We start from the raw sequence: 23,277 nt of genomic DNA on the forward strand, positions 1-23,277 counted from the left end.
CCAAGTGCGACCGGAGAGAGGACCTTGTACATAATCTGCCTCCTCCAGAACTCAAAAGCTGGGTGGCCTGGGAGGATGACCCAGTCCACCTATGTGCTTTTGTTGCTAACAGCCTGTCCACCTGTAACATTTGCTGATAGGCGGCAGACGTTTGAGCATATTCTGAACTGAGTGGGCATAAACATCCATCCAAGGAGGTCGCATAGGGGGTACCGACATAGTAGGCTGTAATAGCTGTGGGTACCCCATTGTGGGAGGCAGTGTGGGGGCTGATAAGCTGTCCACTAGCTGCATCATAACCTGGGATAAGGAGGACACCAAAGGTGGCTCCTGGACAGAGGCTGGTGCAGTTGACTGGGGAGATAGTACATAACAAATAACACAGACCAACCTGCACGAAATCCTGAGGGGATAAGCCCACTGAACAGGATCTGCAAGTAATCAGCAGCGGGGCCTCAGGCTCCTGTTTACCCTTAGAAGACTAAAGCTGCATACACACACAACGATTTAGTTAAAGAACGATTTTAGTAAACGATTTTCTCCCTTGAAAAAATGAACTAAAATCGTTTACTAAAGTTGTTCATTTACTATGTTCATTTAAATGTAATGAACGATTTTTTAGAACTACAAACGATTTTTGCATATTCCCTTACTGAAAATCGTTGAGTTGACAAGTCTGACTGAACTACAAACGTGAAGGCGCATGAACGAAAATCGTTCATCGTTTGACTCAGAAAGTGAACGATTTTTACAAACGATAATTGTTAAACGATATCGTTTCACGATAATCGTTCAAAAAATCGTTGTGTGTGTATGCAGCTATAGTAATAACCAGCAGCACACAATCAGTGTATAGCTAGTAATGTAGAGTGACACCCTTCACAGATACAAGTAAATGTGAAGTAATAATGAACCCCTACACACCTGGTAGTTGAGAGTTTAACAAGAGCAGCAGGGATAGACATAACTGACAGTCAAAGTTTTAAGACCATATATCACAACAGCAAAGCTAGCACAAGTCACATATTTATATGCATTGTACTTATAATGGGCACTGAATCAACTACTCAAGCCTCAAAGGGCTGGTAGGATTTGTGCCCTGTATAACCTGGCCCTTGGGAGAGGTATACAGGGAGACTGGAGTCGAATCTCCCGAGACCTGTAGCTTCAGAAAAGCCCTGATTAATGGCTGCTTAGTATCGCATATAGGGAGAAGGGTGAGGAGGAGGAGAAGCAGCTCAGAAGCGCTAAACCTCTTGTGAGGGATCGCACTCTGGGTTTGGGGGGGCTGCCGAGGGAGAGCCTACCTCCTCTCTGCTGCATCAACCGCCGGGTGCCACTGGCCTCTACATGGTCCCCGACATCAGCTTTTAACTGCCCCGGTGGTCTAGTGAGGGAGCGGACGAACCAGTTGCCCAACTACAGCATCCACCGGCAGGTCTCCACCGCCGGAGGTAAGGACTGCACAAAACACAATCCCCGCAAGTGGGGAATCGCCTTACCTGTTCTCCATTTGTCTGGCTGTAGCCTGGGTCCCCAGTGCAGCGGCTAGTAAAGCCCGCTAGTGCCCGTCGTAATCACCGAACCACTCACTGGTGGTGTGGTTCTGGTGGAGGTTGTTGGAGCAGCAGCACAGGTGCCCACTAGGACACCTCACTGCTTGCTCAGATAAACAAGAAAATAAAGAAAACTAATTCAATTAAAGCTTGCGGCTGCTGAAACAGTCCCCCTGTCAAAAAATATGCGACCAGTCCTGCTGTCACCAAACAAAAAACTGTGTCTTTGGCTGGGGTATATATGGAGAGCCGGTGCATCCTGGGAGCTAAAGCTTTGACTGTTTGGTGCCCGGATTACTCCAACCACACACACACGTTATGGTATCCCTGTGGGTCCCCTATGGACCCTGAAGAAAAAAAAGTTATTAGAAACTCGCAAAATTTAAAAAACGTCTCGTGTTCCTTAAACCAACAATGGTTTTGGCTGTTTGAAGCTGCACATATCGCCAGCAGTTTTGGTCCTCCAAACCAATACATAAATTGCCAAACACGTGCCACCAATAAAACGCTCCTTGATACATATACCACTTATGGTATGGCATCGCAAGCTGAATTGGGCAGAATTGTTTTGTCTACAAAGAAATCACTGTTTTTAAGATCATAATAAAATGGTACATACAGTAGCTATGATACCTGAAAGAAAAACAATTCTGGGTATTAAATTGCCGCGTTGGAGCAATTAAATTGGGCGGGGGGATTACCCCACACGCGAGCCCCTGCAGTGGAACTAAACGACGCAGCTCATGGAGGTGCGAGGTAAAGTCTGCGGAAAAACCACAAAATCGGCTTCAAGTGCGGGGAAAAAACCCATTGATTCTGAAGTTTACGCGGAATCAGTAAGTTTCCGCACCGGAATCCTGATTTTTCGGCGTGGAGAAAATGCTATTTAATTGAATAGCCTTTCCTCATGCCACAGGTATTTTTTCTGGTAATTAGTGACGGGTGGAAACTCAGCGGCTAATTGAATACTCCAATGAGTCCAGTGGTGCTACATAAGGGTCAAATGAGCAGTGCATTTTTAGAAAACAGGAAAAGCATAATTTAATTGCAGGAAGCTTTTTACCATTGCAGCCAATACATAGATGAAGGACAGCATACAACAGGCAATGGGGGCCTTTAATGAAATCTGGTGCAGAGAAAAAAAGTTGTACAGAAACCAGATGATTGTCATTTTACTAAAGGTTACAAATTGAAGACAGTTGGAATCTGATGGGTTACTATGGTTATCCTTTGTTTCAGTTCTCATAAATTTGCTCCAATGAGAGTGCAAAAAGCATCTGAGCAAAAGGCTGAGAGATACTGGAGCATGAACGTAAGTGTGTGCAGAATGCCATCAGTTCACATATGTCTGTATTGCCAAATTTTGTATTCTCACAGCCTGACACTGATAATGTATTTTCTATTTATATATTGTGTACAAAATTAAAAAGGAAAACATTGACAAACATTCAATTTCAGACCTTCTGGAAGGGAACAGAATTGTTTAATTGTTATACTAAACCATTATGTCCCCTATTAAATATCCCTGCTGTTCTGTAACAACACTTGCTGTTATATAACAATTCCTGGTTTCTTTATTGCATTTAGTATTTTATTATTTTGTGATGGTATTAATTTTCATCCTGTTAAATTATTCAAAATTCAGAAAAGCAATATTCATTAGAATCTAATCAAGTAGGTGGTAGTCTAATAACCGCACATTAGAAGATACTACAGATTAGGCTTAGGCAAATCTATCACTTTACGCTTATGTAAAAAGGCATTATTAATTGCTGGTAAGTACCACAGATTGTGTGTTACTTACACTGTGTTCCTACAGCACTTTAGTGGAAAGAGAGACGGTCCAATGTCTTTTTCAGGTCACAGTTCTTACTATGTGCTTTAATCCTGGGGGAATAAACCTTCTGTCTGATATTACGTTTTCTAAATTTAGTATCCTCTATGGTTCTCTCTTCGCAGCTATTTAGGAGTTGAACAGCAGTCACTCCGTAACCCACTGAACTATTGTACTGTTTTGTAATGGAAAGATTAGAATAAAATCTGTGGAGGACAGAAGTGGCTGTGAAAACACTTACTGTAACAGCAAGTCAAGTATATCCAATTGGTATTCCACTGTGCAAGTGATTGTGAAAACTACACAGGCTAACAGGATGGAATGCATTATAAATGTGCTGGTCATTCAGTACAGTAAAGCAAAGTAACATTATTTTGCATGGAAAGCATAGCAAAATTGGCTACTCCTTGCCTTTTCAGCAATATTTCAGTGATATCCTTAAGAGTACAGACCTGTTGTGAAGCAGGTTAATCTGGGAAATAGGGGATCTCAGAGGGAGAAAGTAAAACTATTAAATTTTACTAACAATGTATGGGGCAACTTCTCAAGATTATTATAGAATTATGGTTTTATGCTAAAACATTTGCTTGCTTTTCATGTTAAAATAAGATGTTCTTTTCCTCATTAGTACTTTGCTATAGGTTTCTACGGACTTGGACACTGGATATTTGTACAGAAGGCTCCTGCAACTTACAGTTAGTGGGGACATCTACTGGCCAACGTTGTCATCACCTCATGATGACACCTGGGACTAAAAATAGGCCCTGGCATTTAAAGCACACAGGCCCACCTCGCATCAGCATCTGGCTCCTGGCATAGACTCCTCCCCTTACTATTCCTGACTCCTCCCACTTCTTAGTCTATGCGCTTACAAATTTAATTACTATAACATTAGGGCAGACTAGATGGGCCAAGTGGCTCTTATCTGCCGTCAAATTCTATGTTTCTATGTAACATTTTCTGTCCTAAAATACACACAACTGAGCACATCCTGCAGGGGATTCATACATGTGCCATAGCCAGACTTTTGGTATAGGTTGTTTCTGTTAGGTAAACCTGGCACACACAAAGAAAAGGTAAGACATTTTCCCAATTGCCCAAGCCCTAGCTTAGCAGTTGTATAGAATTATATAGTGTTTACTGTAGGAATTTTTTTTGGATAGGGGTGCTGAACAATGATGATGACACATCTGTACATACCAAAGCAAAGCCATAACTACACATTTTGAAAAAACAGCATTTGTGTTGCCATCCACAAGTGAAGCAGGCAGAGCGCGCATCGTTGACGCACAATGAAAAAAAAAAAAGGTGTGGTTTAGATGGGAAGGGGCGTAGACTCTCCACGCCCCTCTCCACTGTCTCCGCTCTCCCTATCAGCAGCAGCAGCTCCACCCAGTATGCCGGGTATGGGGGTGTGCGCACTGCATCCTGTATGATACCGGCAGGGACATCCCATCTGGTATGATACTGGTGGGGGGGGTGTGCGGGCGAACTGGCAGCAGCGGGGACCTCATAGGTGGGGGGCTTCGGCAGCACTGGGCAAGACAGAAAACATGAGCTGCTGCTGCTATTTGAGGACTGGAATTGAAAACCCCTGTCTTAATTTCATGTGAAAATCCAGAGTAGTAAGTGATCGTAAGAAGAATGGCCTATTTGACTTCATGTGCCATTACCATTTAATGTTATAATGTTATATTAATGGGAATAGCATTTTTTGGGGATTTGTTATATCATTTTGTGCATGTATACATTACATTGACTTCTGTCTAATTATTTCCAAAATCAAACTTAACTGCCATTTGCCCCATTTGAAAACCTACAAAAATCTCTAAATTGCCACTACTGTGCACACTCTATATTGGCTCCTTTAGGGAGGCTTCAATCCCTAAACAAGATGGCCACTGTCTGTACTTACGCTGTACAATCTTGTCAATGTTTTAGAGTGCCACAGTGAGACATGCATGTGTCTCACTTAGCTCGAGAGAGACCCTGCTATCACCATGTGTTCCATCCTGCTACCGCTTGGATCCTGCACTGCTACCCACATACAGTCACAGTGTTAGGATCATGGGTGCCGAGAGAGTTACAATTTACCCGGGGCCAGACTTGCTAGAGGGCTCGGGTCCGACGTCGCCCCCCCTCCTCCCACAGCAGTTCAGCACAGCTTGTGCCACGCTTCCCATTAGGCCACACCCCCTCCTTTACCGGGGCTCGGTCGGGCTCTCTACAGCCCTGGTTAGGATCTGTGGTTAGCAGATCATCTTGGTGGCAGTTCCCAGTCATAGTTGCTACTGGGACACTGCATTATGTCCTGTAATTGTTCTGGCTTTTGCAGGTAGCTGGAAATCTTGCTTTGTCTGTGTTTAGCTCATAGCCTGTCTTTCATGTCTGTGTGTTTTGTATCATGTGTTCACTAATTTACTAGCTATCTGTGTGCAGAGCAGGTGCACTCATGCCTTTGATTAGGAAGTGCTCTCTCCAGGAATTGGTTCTGATTGGACCCTGCTTCCTTTTAGTTACAGCCAGCCCTTCACTCCATGCCGGTTATACTGTGTCATTACCAGTGTACAGTATGTTTGCTGTGTTCAGTTCCTAAGTGCTTGCCGGTCTACGGAGTTCTTCTGTTATTGAATCTGTATCCTGTCTCCATTCAGTTCTGCAGTATTATACCATAGTCTTGCCTGTCTGCATTCAGGTTGTTACATGCAGTGTTCTCCACCTCACTGTCTCCAGTATGTGTTAATGCAGCATCTGAATCCACCTGTCTGCTGTTTAGGATCTTGCCCAGACCATCTCAGCTGCTCATGTCAACTTAGTGGCACAGGCCGTATTACAGTGTCAGCTGCTTGTGTCAACCCGACGGCACAGGCCGCACTACAGCGTCAACTGCTTGTGTCAATCTGGCGGCACAGGCCGTACTCCAGTGACGTTAGTGCGCTATCCAATGCACCAACACCAGTGACTGTTTCAGCCGCACCACGGCCCACAATCAGGGCCAGATTAACAATGGGGCGGATGGAGCTACAGCTCCAGGCCTTCACACAGAAATAGGCCCATCAACATGACAGCATGATTACCAGCTGCCTAACTGGCCATACATTTTAAGTATTTAAATAACTTCTCTAGTCCCCCCCCCCTCCAAAAAAAAAAAAAATTATGCAATTTTACTATTTCTATGTAGTTATGGAGACATTGGGTTCATAGTTTTGAGGGTGTATAAACCAGGGTTACTCTGAGACACCCACACAGCACCTATCACAGCTCTTCCCCTTCTCAGTATAGGCCCTTGAACATTTTCAGCTCCAGGCCCATGTGGGTCTTAATCCAGCCCTGCCCACTAGGCTGCATCATAGCCTGCATTTCATCTCGGCTCTCAAGCAGCATCTCGGCTGTCATATTTGCACCATGGCCTGCAAAGGCCGCATCATAGCCTACATTTAATCTGGGCTCTCAAGCCGCATCTCAGCTGTCACTAGCTGCACCACGGTCTGCAAGGCCGCATCGTTAAGGTTCCAGTCACACCCCGACCTCAAGACCGCACCTTGAACTTTATTGCTTCAGCCCCTGGTACTGCCACTTCATTGTTCATTTTCTGTCAAGTCTTAGTTCGTATTTTGTCTGTCTAGTTCTTGCTTGTCTAGTTCTTGTATGAGTCTTGCCTGTCCAGTCCTTGTCTGTCTTTCTGTCAGTCTTAACATAGTCTTGTCTTGTAATTCTGCAATACTCACTACAGTCCTGGTCATTTCTGTCCTAGTCCCAAGACATACCCAGACCATTATTTGTTGCCGCTAATGTACCCCATTTACACCTGTAGTGTCATTAATTGCAGCCACACTCCAGCTAGCCCTAGTAGTGAAAGGACTGCCACTCCTCCGTCGTACCTTGCCCTGGTCAGCAGTCCCGCGATCTCTACCGTGCGAGAGAATCGTAACACACAGGCTGCTGACGCATATGCTCCGCTCCATGCAGAGTCTGTGTATGCATAACAGTTAAAGATTGAAGAATGAAAGGATTAAATCATTAGTTTTTCTATGTATTGTGTTTTAATTCTTTAGAAGCATACCTACCAACAACTGTAAACAGTCCGTTCTAGCTGGCTTTCCTGGTTCCCCATAGCAGATCATATGCAGAGCTGTATTGCCATCATGATCCTTCCAGTGCATGTCAGCACCATGCTTCAGTAACAACTACAAATGAAAGTGGTTGTATTAATTTATTTTAATTAATTTATTGTAATTAGCCTTATGAACATGTATGCAGGATTTGGACATTTGGAAAGGTATTATTTCTAATAAGGCATTTACTTGATTACAGCTATAATAAAATTGGCTGTACATGGAGACAAATGAACCTTAAGTGTAATAACATTATAATATATATTTAGAAAGTAAATTACCTGGCTACAGCAGGTGTTACTGGACATTTATCAGTTGAAATATATGGAAAGCACAAATGGTATTTACAGATATAAGGATACTCCATCTGTGTTCCATTTCTTCAGCAGTGCAAAATCTAATGCAATGTACTTTTAGTACAATTTCCACTGACCTGATTAGTGTTATCTATAGCAGCCCTCCTACACAGTACTGATTTAAGACTCAAGCATGAAACAAATAAGGCGACATATAAAAGGTAAACTCTAGTGTTTGTGCCACATATAAATGTAATGCTAAATAAAAGAGTAGATATAATATACAGTATAATCTATAAGCAGCTGTTAGCATTTTCTGTTAATATCTCTCTAAATACTAATTGTTAATTTATTACAACTTAAATTAGTTCTGCAGATATTTCATTTGGGAAACTTGTCAAACATTAGTTCACATCTGTGCTATGCGTTAAAAACTTGCCAAGTTTTTAATGAAAGATACTGAGGCATTGATTGGCTTCCCATAGAACACTGATGATTATGTAAATATTCTAATTACGCACAAATGTATAAAAGACAATAGAGCATTCTGTTATTTGTTATTATAGCTTATGTATGATTGTGGAAAGTTCATAGCTTAATAAATAGGCAATAAAATGCAGGTTGAATTTTCCAAAATACTTAAAAAAACCCTTTCTATTTAAGCAAATAAATTGGTTGCCTGTAGTGTAATTATCTTCTGTTAAAGTTGCTGTCTAATCTGACCTACTCTTGCAGTGATGCTAGGCTGACAACAACGAAAAGAGTTACTGGAGTAAAGTAAATTCAAATCCCTGGTTTAAATGTATGAATATTTGCGGCAAATATAGTAGCAATGTGTCAAATTGTAAGCTTCCATTTTGTCTGTCATGGGCAATTTAAAGGCAGGGCTGTATGTATCTAGATTTAAGATAAGTCCTATCCTGACACTAGGTGAGAGTCTTGTCTCAAGATGGTAAAATTTTGGAACAGCAGAGACCACATCCCCACTGAGGGGCCTATTCATCATCCCTTCATTTCTATAAAAGTGGGTGAAACTTAACATTTGCCCCTACTTTTGTAAAAATTAATAGTCAGGGCTATACATTAAGCATGTAAGGCTGCGTACACACCTAAACGACCGGCAATCGTGCCGATGTTCAGGGTGATTTTCTTTCACCCGGGACATCGTATCTGTTCCGTTCTTCATAAATATGTACAGCCTCACATGCGATATCATGTGATTGGCTGTGCAGCATTGCCAATCACATGTTATCGCATGCGACTGCGGGAGCATGCAAATCAGGCATACACACTGTACGATATATGCCCGATTTGTCGTTCCGATTTGGCCAAATTGTGCTGATATCGTCCTGGTGTGTATGCACCCTAACACAGGAGATATCAGATATATCCTGGATACAATACTCCCCCGAAAATTGCACTGTGTGTTTATATAAATGTTTGTGCATTCGCAGTAGCAAAACAATTGCTGAACCCCTTAAACATGGGCACTGCGTGCAGTATAACTCCAGCAGTTAGGAAGCTGAATAATTAAAACCGCTGCTTAGCAAATACCACCCTAGATATTCCCAAAACATCTAAGGCTCATGAAAACTACACAACATTTTTACTTAGCAGGTAAGAAAAGCTAGGCCCACTGGCATGCATAGCCTGTCACACATGGGGCCTGATTCAGAGGTGGACAAAGTGGTGTGTTACATGCAAATGGCCGATATTGTATGTATGTACACGAGTCACAGTCGCACTGCGCATGTGTCAATTTTTGCTGCTCAGAGGCGCAATACAGAATCGGACGTAGGGTATGTGGATTTTAGTGGGCGGTCCTGGGAGTTACTAGTGCAAGTTTCGATGGTGCATCCAATGGAGCATCTAAAGACGCTCTGAGAAGGAAATGCATTGTCTCAAGATGCTGCAAGTGGGCATCTCAGCATTGAGAATATAGTCTGCGCCATTAGCATAAGATGCAGGTACGACTTTGGCAAAAGACAACGTCCATGTCTGCGTCCAACGCAGAATCAGGCCCATAAGATGTAAAATTCTACAAAGTATAAAGCAGTGTCTTTCCTATCAGACATACGGCAATGTTCCTAACATGATTGCTGAGCTTTTACAAGCAGCAGAAATATGCATTTGTAAATACCAATGTAACATAAGCCTTAGGGGAGTGTCATGCTGGCCTATTCTTCAGCTGCAGTTTTCAATAGCAAATAACTGAATTTAATTAATGACCATTTATGCGGAGAATCTATTTTCAATTGTGAGACTGGACATTCAGAGCATGGTTTCACGGGAGTTTTAAGACTAATCTCAGAGAGGTTACGCAAATATAATAGGCGGCCCTTGCCTTTTTTAAGAAAAAAAAAACATTAAAGAAAATACCTGCATGGTCTTCACATCTCGAGCGCGCTGCAAAGGTGTAGCTCCTTTGTAATCCAATATATTCACTTCAACTTGTAATTTCAAAATGCTCTGAAAAAGCATGACAAAAAAAAAAATTTTTTTTATTTCCTGAAAATATCAATTGGAAAACCAATTGCTTTACTTTTAAATGTGCTTTTTGAATTTTTTTTTCAAGGGTCAATATTCTTCAGTACTTACCTTTGTTATCAGTTTTTCTATGAGGTCCATAGGGTCAACAGGAAACCTTGGGTTATAGGTGATGGCGAAGACATCCGGGCACCACGCAGTTAAATTGTTTCTCCCAGGATGCAACGGGGCCTCCCTCTATACCTCGCCCCCGGGCCAGAGGCTCCTCCGTTACATAGCAAGCCAAAGGAGGATAAAATAGAGAAGAAAGTCTGGAACACACTAAAATCACATTCTCACACAGAAGGAGACAGAAAACCGGTGACCAAAGCGAAGCCCATCTGAAGCACAGGTGTGTCAGGACGGGCACCCTATGGACCTCATAGAAAAAGAGATAACAAGGGTAAGTTCTTACCATCTCTCTACTTTTCTACTTCAGGGTCCATAGAAGGTCCACAGGAAACCTTGGGGATTCACGAAGTAGTACCCTCAAGGACGGGGACGTTCCTGTGCAGAAAGGAGAATCTGCCGCCTGAAGGAAGCATCCTGAGTGGCAAAGGTATCAAAGGCATAATACCTCAAAAAGTTCTGGACAGAAGATCACGTGGCTGCCTTACAAAGCTGTACAGCTGAGGCACCACGACTAGTTGCCCACGAAGGGCCTACAGACAGTAGAATGAGCAGTAACAGAGGGCGGGACTGCAAGACCCTCATGAATGTAAGCCTCAGAGATAGTCATGCGAAAATTTGTTTATGGTTTCCACAAGAGAGGATGGCCAGCCAATAAAGAACAAACAAGGAGTCTGATTTTCGAAGGGAACTGGTACGATCCACATAAATCCTGAAGGGCACGTACCACATCCAATGAGGCCTCCCCTGCCGAGAGGTCTGGGGAGTTAAAGGCCAGCACAATAATTTCTTCATTAATGTGAAAACTAGAGACGACTTTAGGAAGGAGCCCAGGGTGAGTTCGAAGCACTGCCCTGTCCCTGTGAAAAACTAGAAATTGGGAATGACCAGAGAGCCCTTAAATCAGAAACTCTTCTGGCAGAAGCAACGGCCAGAAGAAACAGTCTTGGCAGTAAGCCATTTGAGGTCCACTGAGCCCAGTGGTTCAAAGGGAGGGCTCTGAAGGGCCCTAAGGACAACAGCCAAATCCCAAGGTGCTACAGGAGGGACAAAGCGAGGCTGGATACGCAGGTCCCCCTGCAAGAAACTGCAGATGTCAGGAAGAAGAGCAATCCTTCGCTGAAGCCACACTAAAAGGGCCGAGATATGGACCTTCAGTGTAGCAAGGCAGAGGACCAAGGTCCAAACCCGCCTGCAGGATAGCCAACACTCTGGATATCTTGGACACCTGGGGGGGGGGGGTCATAATTTTTTGGACGACACCATTCAAAATAGGTATGCCATACCCTGTGGTAAATCCTAGCAGAGACAGGTTTTCTTGTTCTGAGCATGGTGTTAACCACAGAGCCAGAAAAGCCCTTGGACCTTAGGAGGGATGTCTCAAGAGCCACTTCGTCAGAAACAGACGACCCAGATCTTGGTGAAGGCAAGGACCCTGAGACAGCAGGTACGGACATTGAGGCAACAGCCACGGAGTGTCGATGGAGAGACTCCAAAGATCTGAGTACCATGGACATCGGGGCCACGCTGGAGCCACCAGCAGGTCCGTGCCTCCCTCGTGTGAACTTCCGAATTACTTCAGGGAGGAGTGAGATTGGAGGAAACAGGTACACAAACTGGAAGATCCATCTGACTGACAGAGCGTCTACCAACAGAGCACTGGTGTCTCTTGTCTTGGACCCGTACTGTGGCAGTTTGTGATTTAGTAAAGAGGCCATGAGGTCCATGTCTGGAAGGCCCCACTTGTCCACTAGGAGCGGAAACACTTCTTGGTGAATAGACCATTCCCATGGATGCATGTTGTGACGGCTGAGGAAGTCTGCTTCCCAATTCAGCACTCCTAGAATGAACACCACCGATATGGCTGGTAGATGGCCTTCCGCCGACGTCAGAATGCGTGATACCTCTGTCATTGCCGCCTGACTTCAAGTTCCCCCTTGATGTTTTAAATAAGCCACTGTCATAGCATTGTCTGACTGTACTTGGACAGGTTTTCAGGGGAAGCAAAAGCCTGGCTTGCTGCAAAGACTTGAAAACTGCCCGCAGTTGCAACAAATTGATTGGAAGCGCAGATTCCTATGCGGTCCACCCTCCCTGAAAGGAGTGTGGACCAGTCACTGCACCACAACCCCAAAGACTGGCATCCTTCGTCAGAAGGACCCAGTCTGAGATCAAAAAGGGAAGCCCCATCAACCCATACAGTAGATTGCGACGATAGCAAGACGCTTTTAGCTGGTCTGCTAATCGGTGCGTCCTGCTGATGTACCTCAGTCACACCCTGCAATATAGCAGGAACTCTATTAACCCTGTGAAGGTGTAGGAGGTTGCAGCAGGTTTTGCGCTGGCAAAAGGTGCTGTTGTTGAAAACTGAACTATGGACACATAGGAGAGCCTGCTAAATGCCCTGCAATGTTTGCTAGTGCTTTTACAAAGCACTTCCATGGCAGCTACTTCTGAACGGCAGAAACCTCAGAAGGACCTGGGGCAGTGTAACACCGGAAACATAACTCCTCAGATGTCCCCTGCCCCTAACACTGCTGTACATATTTTACAGAGCAGTTTAATAGGGGTTAATTTAGTCATATCACTCTCACTGCCTGACATAGTAAAGAGGATCACTTAATCAGAGACCGTGTCAGCTGCGTCTTATGCCACACCCGCACCACACCCAGTGGTCTCTCACCCCCCCCCTCCCTTGTAGTGCCCCCAGTAGTGGTCTCTCTCCCACCCCCTCCCTTGTAGTGCCCCCAGTAGTGGTCCCCCCCTCCTGTAGTGCTGCCAGTAGTGGTCTCCCCCTTGTAGTTCGGTAGAAACACGTAGTAAAAAAACAAAACAAAAACAAAAAAAACACTTAGCTGAATCCGCCCTCCCGCCGCCATCCACTCCTCCGTTCGTCCTCCAGGGCCGGGCCGCTCTGCATTATGGGAGAGATGTCACGACGTCTCTCCCATTACCCACTGCAGGAGCCGGAAAATAGAGCAACTCCTGCAGTGGGCGCAGCAGTCAGTGAGTCTGACAAACTCTCATTGGCTGCCACTCAAAACAAACACACGCTGGCAGCTGTGTATTTGTCAGTCACTGTGTAGCGCTGACCAAACTCTGTCCGGTCAGCGCTACACGCGCGGTGCAACTGTGTCACAGAGACACAGATGGCCGGCATGGCGCTGCAGCCCAGCCGGCCACTGCTTATGGCCCAGAATAGGTACAGGGATAGCAACAAAAGAATGATAGTTTTTAGCAAAGAAAACAGACAGTGCTAGCATACAGCCGCAAACAAATGCAGAAAAAGATAATACCTACATTTAACGGCACTTCCTTAAATTAACTACAGAGAGGTATGTAGGGGGACCCGTACTCCGCACTGCCTGTGGAGATCAGTGACACAGCCAGGAGAATGACTGTCAAAAAACTCATAGGGGAGGAGGAGCCGGAGACTGGAAGCTGTCACAGATCAAGCCAGACCACAGTGATAAGGCATGTTCAGCAGCGGGGAGAAGGCAGCTGTTAAACAGGGAAGGCTGCCTCCCCTGGCCAGCGTTTAACCCCTGGGACACTGGACTGTTTTGCAGAACCCCAGTCCCAGGTGGCTTAATGTGGACGCAAGACTGGCCACACTTGCTGTCATCCCCAGGGTGTCCCCCAACCCTGTAATAAAAAGACCGCGTCTCGGCACGCACCATCACAGTGCGTGTCGCTTACCTGCACCCCATAGTGTCCGGCTGCAGTCTAGGGATCCTCCAGGGTCCCTGCTAGCCAAGACCCCTGAGGCCCGCTGAGAGGCACTGATCAGTACCAGTGGCCGTGTGAACCTCCACTGGACTGTTCGAGCTGATCGCACCTAGAAAAAAACTTCACATTTTCAGGGCTGTTAGTAACAGCCCTACTGCGATACAGTGACCCGACTCTGGCACCAAACCAAACTGATTAGCCTCCGGCCCAGGGGCGGGGTATAGAGGGATGCCCCGTTGCATCCTGGGAGGAAAAATTTAACTGCGTGGTGCCCGGTTGTCTTCGCCATCGCCTATACCCCAAGGTTTCCTGTGGACCTTCTATGTACCCTGAAGTAGAAAGAGTGAGTTGTAGATAAACAGTAATGTGCATTTAGAGTATGTTGTAATAGTGCAATGTTCATAAGAAAATCACTTGCTTCATATCCATTGGAAAAAATGACAATCATTTACTGCAGATATTTAAAAGCAGATTTCCCAGTCAAATGTTAAATATTAACCAAGCTTATGTGGAAAACCTGCATGCTGAGGTTCCCCAGAGCTCCTCCATTTCTGAACAGCAAATCGAGGTGCGAGCTTGTGTCTCCCTATTGGTCCACCCTCTCACACACCTATTTTCACGGGAACACTTGTTACAGCGTGCAGTTCCCAATGCTCCTCAAAGGACCAGGAGAAGCTCATTTACACCCTAACATTTAACAGAGAATACAGCTTTAATATTAGATAAATGAAGCTAGTTGAGTCAGAAACTAAAGGCCCCCATACACGGTGCGATTCAAAGTTGGTAAGATGTGTTGTACGATTGCCCTTGAAATTCTTCAAACAATGTGGTGAAATGGTGTACGATTGATCGTTACTATCATAGGATAAGATGCATAGAAGTGAATCAGATTGTACTCAAACGATCGTAGATCTCTCTGCAAAACCATCTGATCTGCGATCCAACTAGAGGACAGCGGGGACGCAGAACACACATAAAACACCTATTTTCACATGATTGGTCTTGTCTGTTCAACCCGTCGAAACTGTCCATATCGGGTAAAAAATCATACCGTGTATGGGCACCTTAAATCTATGTGACTTGTGTAAAAGGAGTTGAAATGTTGGGTATGATTAAAGGATAACTACTACCGTGTTTCTCCGATAATAAGACCTACCCCGAAAATAAGCCCTACCCTTACTTTTGTAATCCCGTCCAAATTAAGCCCTACCCCGAAAATAACACCTACCAAAATCCCATTTTGAGCTGGGAACGCTTCAGAGGCCAGCGTTCCCAGTCATGCAGTGCGCGGGTGACGTCATGATGTCACCCGCGCGCTGAGGATCCTGTGCGACCGCGCCTGCTGGATCATGTTAGATCCAGTCAGTGTGCAAGTGAGAGGGACATCCCGGACGGTGGCGAGTCAGGTAAGTACCGTACTGTACTGGTGGGTGGGGGATCAATTAGAGAGGGGCTTGCACTGCAATAAGGGACACTGCTACAGGGGGGGGGCCTGCATAAGGGGCATTTCTACAAGGGGGCCTGCAAGGGGGGGGGGGTCTGCATAAGGGGCACTTCTGCAAGGGGGCCTGCATAAGGGGCACTGCTGTCACTGCTAATTAAAATAAGCCCTACTCCAAAAATAAGCCCTATGGTGTTTTTTGGAACAGTGTCTTATTATCGGGGAAACACGGTAGGTGCAACACAGTAAGAAAGGTCATTACTGATTGCCACATGTTCATGTTAGACTGGGTCTTACTAGAGAAAGCTATCTATGTATACAGGTGCACTTTAACATTTGCCTTATTCACTAATAACAATAGTTCAGGGTAGATTGCAAGTGATTATTCTTCACCTCAATAAGCTGTGTGTCCCCAAAGTAGGCTGCAACATGCAATAATGTACTGCCATCAATGCACCTGAAAATAAAATGCAAACAGGTCAGAAAACCCTTTATCAATGTACCATCCATCTTCACTAGATGGCAGATGTACTAAGCTCTGTAAAATGATAAATTGAGTGATAAACTACCAACCAATCAGCTCTTGGCATTTTTCAAACATAGCCTGTAACAAGACAGTTAGGAGCTCAGTGGCTGGGAGTTTATCACTTTCCAGAGCTTAGTACATCTCCCCCTATATAAACTCTGTATAAAGTACATTCTCTATTTCTTTAACTGTCAATTTAGATGGTCTCGCTCACAAAATTCAATGTTTAAAGACATGTTCTTTACAAAAATATAGCTCTTCCAATAGGTATACTGTATATCTATGTGTTACACTGCTAATAAAGACACCAGTAATATCATCATCATGGGTTTGAAAGTCCTCCAGCAAAGCAATTAGCACAGAGGAAACATTTAAAAAAGTGTCATTGCACCGGAGACTGATTCAGTAGCCGACTTCCTGATGCTCAGCTACAGAAGAGAATCTATATTTATATTATGCCAAAAGCTAATCTGCACTTGTAATACAAACATGAATTAACTGCAGAACTGAAATGTATGGTTATTCAGAGAGAAACTATATTTTGGAACGTAATTTATTTCCATTTTGTAAACATGGTATCGGCCGTCGTCCATTATTCCCCGTGTCCGAAAGGGGGTGTGGCCTAATTTCCACAGACCATGCCCCTCGATCTATCGTTATTTGGGAGCGTGCTCGTATGGCACGCCTCCAGTTTTACATCATGCTGGGGGCGTGCAGTTAAGTAGCTGGGCTTCCCCCAGCCCTCTCCCTGCACTGAATGAACAATGGAATGAATCCATTCAGCTTCATTAGCAGCGCCAGGCTCTGCTTAGCAAAGCAGAGCTGCGGTGGTGCATGTCCCCAACCTCCCGACCGTCCTTGGGATACTTGAGCCTACGGGTGGAACAGTGGGACAGTGCCTGAAAAACAGGACTATCCCGCTGAATTCAGGACGGTCGGGAGGACTGCGTACTCCTTGGGGTGGTGCCCCTTTTCGACTGAACTGCTTAAACACCCCAAGAGCAAGCCCTGCTGACATTCTGACTGTTTGACACATTTTCAAATCACTTTAATGTCTAGTACTTATGTACTCTAGAGTGGGGATGTATTTGTATCTTAAGCAGAAAAGGGGGCACGGGGTGTTTTTCATGTTTTGATGCCAACACTGGCCTTCCCATGCATGAATACACAGTGTAGTGTTCTGCAGAGTCAGTTTAAAAGTAAATTGTCGTTGTGGGTTTTCATTTCAAAAGCATGTCGCTCCTAACATAGCAACCTTCTGTTAAAAGGTTGAGCGTATGATATACAGTATATTTAGCCATTAGCAGAGTATAACCACTTCAGCTGTTTCATGTACTGTATATCATTCAGCTCAGTAATGCAAAACCTTTTATATAGTGCTTTACTTGATCTTTAATATATTTACTTGTTTTGCTATGCTCTACCTATAGTTATAGTGCTTTACAAAATGATCTATTGTTAAAACATGTAAATAAAAGAAACGCCAGAAACTTAGACATAAAAATAGGGCTATACTTCTATTACAGTATGACAGACATGAAAATATTAATTTGTAATAAATTATTTAGTATACTATGTTAATTTTGTATGATTTTACCTGATTTTACATTCATTTTATTGTCAGAGGGCCTGATTCAGCATGTATCGCAACTGCAATCGCAGCTGAGCAATGAAGCTGCAAAAATATGCTTATGTCTACCACTGCTCAGCCAGCATAAAGATGCCAAGTGCTGCTTTCTCACATCCATAGGCAAACGCGGGGGGGTTTCCATCTGCCTGGAAACCCCCCTCCCCAGCCCACACCATGACCACAATAGAAATAGTAATGTATTAGAATTTTGCTATTGCTGCATGTTCTTCACAGTATCACAAATGAAATAATTAGCACCACCTGTTGATCTTTTAACATGTACCTATAGATTGGAAGCTAGCAAGCAGGGCCTTCCTACATATATATATCTGTCTGTTATTACCCAGTTTTGTTCTATAAATGTTTCCAATTGTAAAGCGCAACGGAATATGCTGCGCTATATACGAAACTGTTAATAAATAAATAAATCAGTCAGTAATAAATAACCTGTGCACCAACTAGGAGATCTGGAAAACATGCACTGTTAGGGATATGCTGCTATAGAGCCCAATATGTACATATATGTCCAGGGCAATGCTAGGTTATTCTGCTGCTCCCCCAGACTCTAGGACTTGCTCTGATATTCTGGAATAGTGCCCACATCTAAAATAAAAAACATTCAGCTCAGGCAGGATGGCCCTACTGCCGAATCTAATGACTTACTGTGATCACTGGTCCTGTATATGCTGGAATTATGACACACAATACACTATGTGTGATGCATATTAAAGCTGGTTAAGTGCTAATTCTACCCTCTTCATGGACTGGCCACACTCACTCTAAACTCAAGCCTTTGGAAACCCCCCTCTAGAAATCCTGCGTTTGCCACTGACATCCGTAATACCTCCCAGTCCTGCGCATACATCGGTAACATCGGCCCCTCACGCACAATTACAGCAGGCCTGATCTGTCTCTGAATTTGCAAGTCTTGTTGCACGCAGTGAGTACTCAAGCTGTGTAGGCAATCGCAGTGGCTAATTTATGCACTCCCATAAAATGGCATTCAAAGGGACACTCCAACCACTCCCCTGTCACCACCCCCAAAAGCTCACCAGGGACGGATTAAAACTTGTGGTGGTCCCCTTCAAGCTGCATGGAGCCCAACCCCCCCAGTCACATGGAGCACCCAACCTCCCCCCTCTCCACTTCACCACCCAAGCCAAACGGAGCCCATTACCCACCTGCTGTCACCTCCTGATACCAGCAGTGCTGCCCTGTAGTCCCCTCATCAGCGTCACAGACATGTCATGTGACTTGGGAGCCGCTCTGCGCTGTATGCAGCAGCACCGATTGTGCTGCTGCATGCAATAGAAGTTCTACTGCATGCAGCAGCACAGTCAGTGCTGCTTCATACAGCACTGACTGTAGAACACAGCCACGGCAGCTGTGCCCCCAACCGGGAATAGGTGCCACTTGGCACTTATTCTCGACAGGGTCATGCTGACCCTGTGTGGGGGCCCCAGGGCTGCTGCTCCTGTCGCCCCTCCCTTAATCCGGCTCTCCCTGTTACTCACTCTGCGATGGATTCCACAGTACATCCGTAAACTGAAATTGATGTGATTTTCACTGTGAAACCTTTTTATTTTGGCTCCCATGCAAGCAAACATGTTATATTGCACATATGTCCATGCGTATCTGCTTAGAAATACAAATTCACTTTTTAGTTAACAAGTCAGTTGCTATAGTGATGAAAAGTCTTAATGTATACTGCACAGACATAACCTGTTAAAAACTCCAAACACCACCATTATTTACAAATTGAAGAATATGAAGTTTGTGTAGGCATATCACAGGGACAGTTTTAGGGCAGAGATGGCCAGTATTAAACTGGTTCAATATAATTTTATTTATTTATTTTTATTAAGTTTTGATATTTAATTTACAAATATTCTAATTATCAATAATTAGGAACAGTAAGGGTGGAATGGGAAGAGGGAATGTTAATGTGCTTTTAATACAATTGCACAAATACTTATATAAAATTTCTTTGCATTCTGACAATTAATATACTTTTGTACAATCAAGCTGAAACTTAAGTCTGAATTCACTAATGCTGGGTACACACTGGCCGATCAATTGATCGGCCAATATATTGTGCCCCCGTCGGCCAGTGTGTGCAGACGATATGTCTGAATGATGTTGTTTACAGACATATCGCATTGGCTATGCTGCACAGCCGATGAACAGTGTGTACGGGTAATCAGCTGATTGCCCGTACACAGGGGTGCCGAGAGGGAGGGAGGAGTCGTGAGCGGGTACTAATTACCCGGGTCCGGCAACGCTCCCCAGAAAAAGGAGGTGGTGACAGCAGGGACGCAACTAGGGGAGTGCGACTTTAGAGAATGCAGGGCTCTGTGGGCGGCACCCTCACCGCTCCACGGCCCTAGTTTCTGGTTACGAAACACCATGTAGCCAGTATCGCCTGTACCGTCCTTTGGATGCTATAGACAGGCACCCTGCCATAATTATTGCTGATCGAAGCATCTTCAAAGTGTTTTGGGCACTGCTGCAGACCTGGTTGCCTAAGTTGCCTCCCCCTATGCTCAACATCATGCGCAAAGCAGACAGGCATAGGGTCCTCAGAGACGATATAAGCAAATAGAATGCAGCGCTAAATGGAATCAATAATTGATACAATTTATTGCACACAACAGTTAATAACAATTAATAAAACAAGTCTACATTCAGCTGGATGTATAAAGACACAAATAGGTTCAATTGTGGACATGCATGTCTGAAAATAAAAAGCTCAAATATGAAAGAGTAAGCACCCTCAGCAGGCACAATCAATGTTCATAGGCACCACACAGAGTTCAGTTCCAAAAGGAATTCTCCAGTTTGAAAAGTCAACTTTACCGGCTTAAAGAGTGGTCCAGCTGTATCCTTAATTAGCGATGGTCTTTGCTGTAAAGAGTCCCAACCGCAGAAGATTTCCCTGGTATAGCGTGGTTTGCTGGTGACAGAAGACTGGGCAAAATCCAATAATGGACAATGTTCCAACAGAACAAAGGTGCTTCTGGATAAAGTGCAGTGCGCCTGGTTTTGGGTGTAACACCAACACATTTCACTACCTATTGGCAGCTTTTTCAAGAAGAAGAGATGACAAGACCACGGCAGAGCATTGAGTATAGCAGCAGTCCATTGAGGCAGAGATAGTAGTTGGGGACCAGAGCAGACGAAGGTTGAAGGAAACAAATGATCTGTATGAAGCTCCCCACTGCCGACACTCCTTGAGAACAAGGTTTGAGGCCCTGGCCTACTAGTACCCATCTCTAGGCCACCAGGGAATTCAGGCACTAAGCCTAGAGGCAATAGTAGACTGGCCACTAGGCTTGAGAGTGCTATTAGTTCGGCACCAAGCCCAGAGGAATATTATTATGGTCAACAGGAAAGAAAGTGAGTTCAAGTACTAAGCCTGGGCACGAAGTCTGTCTGCTGGGTTCAGTAGTGGTGTAAAGAATTTGACATTCCCCACACCAAACAATCCCTGGTTCTCAAAAAAAACTGTTTCTTGTCAATAATCATATACAAACATATATTACTGAAGGGCACAAGACACTAGATTAAACACAGTGCTTCAATAATACTTGTACAGCTTGTTTGTTATGGTTTTCTTTGTTTATCTGACTATGCAGGGTAAGTGTATAAGTTAGGTACTAGTCGATAATGTAAATCATATGTGTAAGTATTTTTGCTTGCTGTTTTGCTAAATTAGGCCTGCAAGTTGAGACCCCTGTTTTTTTAGTTAGATTAGTAGTTGTGTGATACACTTTAGTTTAGGTTAGATGTTAGAACCCTGCACAGTGGTATTCCTCATCTCCTTACAGGACGCTGTGAGAGATCAAGCAGGTCAAAGCAACAAGAGTAACCTCAATAAGAATCTGTATTGTCTTTCTCTGTCTCCCCTTTTCTTCTGGATTCAAGTAGGCCTTACACCCCAGTGTTCCACCTGGTGGCAACAATATTACAATATTTACATGTACTGTAAGGAGTGGCTGGCTGCTTAACCTTCAAGTCAGCATCTTGCGCTTTGAGTGTGGGCACCGCAGGGGCATTAAAAACACTGACTATGCTTTTCATTAAGTTATTTTTGTGCCCTCTAATTTTTGGCGATAAATGCAACCACCTTGGATCGACTAATGCTAGCTCAGCACTGCTTTCACATTTTCCACTATGGATGCCTTAATTTGTAGCCCTGGATCAGGTTAATGACTACACTGTACGCAGTATATAGCATGATGTACACCTGTATTTGATAAAGGTTAAATTACTCCATAAACTTATCTAACAAAGCATATAAAAGTACAGTAGGTTACCCTCCTTGCATCTTGTGGTAAAATCCAAACCTGGCAATAAAGTTACTGTTTTCAGTGTTAGGGGTCAATCCAATTAGGTGCAAGTTATGAGTTTGTTTCATGAAACTCGCAGCCTTTGCACGAATGCGCGCACCTGAAAAGTCCCCAATCTAATTTAAAATGCCTATTCACAGTACTTGCAGCAGGGGTTGGCGAATTGTCAACCAAATGCGATGTAGAGAAGTGCATGAAAAGGTGGGGTGACCTCCCTGGACCCTAAAAAACAATTTCATTTACAGAATAATACAGAAGGCTGTTAGTGAAAGGAAGTTAAGTAGTGGAAGTATTTAAACAGTGTTAAATGGTTGATATGTGCATTTGCTTTAAAAATTAAAAAAAAAAAAAAAAAGATAAAAGCAAACTATTCAATACAAAAAAAAAAAAAGTGTAAAAATAAATTGGAGAAAAGATGCTTTTGGGGTACTTTGAGGTGACAAAAAAAAAATTACTCTAAATTTGGACTGCATAAAGCAATGAAATGGCTGATTTTGGAGTAATTTGGGGAAATTTTTTCGCACCCTAAAAATTACATGTAATTAAACTTCCAATAGCTTAATTAGCCATTGGGGGGAAGGGCGGGGGGGGGGTGTCCCAACATTTTAACCTTTACATAAAGATTTTCCCTACAATTTCTCATCAGGGAGGTGCGCTTACTCTGACTGGTTCAATGCGAGTTGCTAATTTGATTGCAAAATGAATTTGCACTGCGAATTAACAGAAAAAAAAGCCAACTCACATCTCATAGATACAAATGAGGCTCTGTACCTCAAAACCAGAGAGCGCTGTTCAATTGAGATTCAATTCATATACTTTAATAATATAACATTGTAGAAAACTCTAATTTATATATCAACATGCCGGCAAAATAAAATATATAAAAATACTGACAATGCTCGATTTAAAAAAAATACAATAATCCATATAAGTATTAAGCTCTATTCCGGTTCTATGGACATGTATGGAAATCCTTATTCTAATAGCAGCAAACAAGAACTTCTATCTACTTAGTATTCCGCAGTTTAGTGGGCAATATTTGTTACTTGTAAAAACCAAAGGTTGGCAATATTCCTTTTGGAACTGGTTAGTATCCCTGAAACAGAATAGAAAAGTAGCCTTTAATAAGAAACAATTAGTAAGTTT

General features: G+C 43.8%; 1 protein-coding gene across 1 annotated transcript in view; it reads right to left on the reverse strand.

The window, feature by feature from the left end:
• The window catches only part of LOC148538345 (uncharacterized), a 231,790-nt gene that overhangs the window by 59,795 nt on the left and 148,718 nt on the right, over nt 1–23,277 (reverse strand). The window contains exons 18-20 of the mRNA XM_088454387.1: nt 16,020–16,083; nt 10,181–10,270; nt 7,458–7,577 (exon numbers count right to left, since the gene is read on the reverse strand). Of these exons, the coding sequence (XP_088310513.1) occupies nt 7,458–7,577; nt 10,181–10,270; nt 16,020–16,083 (274 nt within the window). The remainder of the gene's footprint in view (nt 1–7,457; nt 7,578–10,180; nt 10,271–16,019; nt 16,084–23,277) is intronic.

The sequence above is a fragment of the Taudactylus pleione genome, unplaced genomic scaffold (genome assembly GCF_031769625.1).
Source record: "Taudactylus pleione unplaced genomic scaffold, aTauple2 ptg000040l, whole genome shotgun sequence".
NCBI lineage: Eukaryota > Metazoa > Chordata > Amphibia > Anura > Myobatrachidae > Taudactylus > Taudactylus pleione.